Genomic DNA, 1334 nt, shown 5'->3' with positions numbered 1-1334 from the left:
CTCCCCACTCCCCGTTCTGCAAGGGGCTTTAACCCCCACTCCCCGTTCTGCAAGGGGCTTTAACCTCCCCCCTCCCCACTCCCCGTTCTGCAAGAGGCTTTAATCCCCCACACCCACTCTCCGTTCTGCAAGGGGCTTTAACCCGCCACTCCCCGTTCTGCAAGGGGCTTTGACCCCCCACTCCCCACCCCCTTGGCAGTTGCTGACGACCATTCCCGTCAGTGAAGGGCTGCTGCCTGAGAGAAGGCTGAGGTCACAGGTCAGGCTGGTGCTCACCGTTCTTCCCTTGGACTCCGTCCTCTAGGGGACTGCAGTACATTCCTTCAGCCAAATAAATGACACCGCTTAAAAGCACGTGCACCAAAAAGTAGTCATGTCACTCTGATTTCACTTCGTCAAGGTTCAAGGTCAAGGTCTGACGCTGTCCGGTGAGTGGATCGCCACCTTCTCTCTGACTGCTTCAGCTTCCGTTTGGCAGCTTTGATATAATCTTTTATCGAAGGAGCTGAAGAACGGTCAGTTACGCATCTGGTACGCATATACATATATATATATATATATATATATATATATATATATATATATATATATACACACACACATATATATATATATGTACATACGTACGGATTTGATAGGTATGTAAATGGAAAGATAGATAGATAGAAAGATAGGTAGAAATAACACAAACGCACAAGAGCATACTCTGTCTCTGCCTCTCTTATAATCTGAAGTTTAGTCCGCTCGGTTTGACTCCTGTAGCGTTCTTCTCTTGGCTGACTCCAGCAATGCTCTTCTTTTCACTGACTCCTGTAGCGCTCTTCTCTTGGCTGACTCCAGCAATGGTCTTCTTTTCACTGACTCCTGTAGCGCTCTTCTCTTGGTTGACTCCAGCAATGGTCTTCTTTTCACTGACTCCTGTAGCGCTCTTCTCTGGGCTGACTCCAGTAATGGTCTTCTTTTCACTGACTCCTGTAGCGCTCTTCTCTTGGCTGACTCCAGTAATGCTCTTCTTTTCACTGACTCCTGTAGCGCTCTTCTCTTGGCTGACTCCAGCAATGCTCTTGTTTTCACTGACTCCTGTAGCGCTCTTCTCTAGGTTGACTCCAGCAATGGTCTTCTTTTCACTGACTCCTGTAGCGCTCTTCTCTTGGCTGACTCCAGCAATGGTCTTCTTTTCACTGACTCCTGTAGCGCTCTTCTCTTGGCTGACTCCAGCAATGGTCTTCTTTTCACTGACTCCTGTAGCGCTCTTCTCTTGGCTGACTCCAGTAATGCTCTTGTTTTCGTTGACTCCTGTCGCGGTTGTATTTCCACCAGCTGCTTTTGTGTCA

The 1334-nt window shown here is 48.2% G+C and overlaps 1 protein-coding gene across 1 annotated transcript in view; it reads right to left on the bottom strand.

The window, feature by feature from the left end:
* Window positions 1-721: 721 nt before the first annotated feature.
* The window catches only part of LOC143290725 (uncharacterized), a 19396-nt gene continuing 18783 nt past the window's right edge, over window positions 722-1334 (bottom strand). The window contains exon 7 of the mRNA XM_076600240.1: window positions 722-1334. This exon is cut by the window's right edge and continues 74 nt beyond it. Coding sequence (XP_076456355.1) covers window positions 722-1334 — 613 coding nt within the window.

This window comes from Babylonia areolata, chromosome 16, assembly GCF_041734735.1.
Source record: "Babylonia areolata isolate BAREFJ2019XMU chromosome 16, ASM4173473v1, whole genome shotgun sequence".
NCBI lineage: Eukaryota > Metazoa > Mollusca > Gastropoda > Neogastropoda > Buccinidae > Babylonia > Babylonia areolata.
The sequence above is the reverse complement of the archived record's forward strand: the minus strand, read 5'-3'. Positions and strand labels throughout refer to the sequence as shown.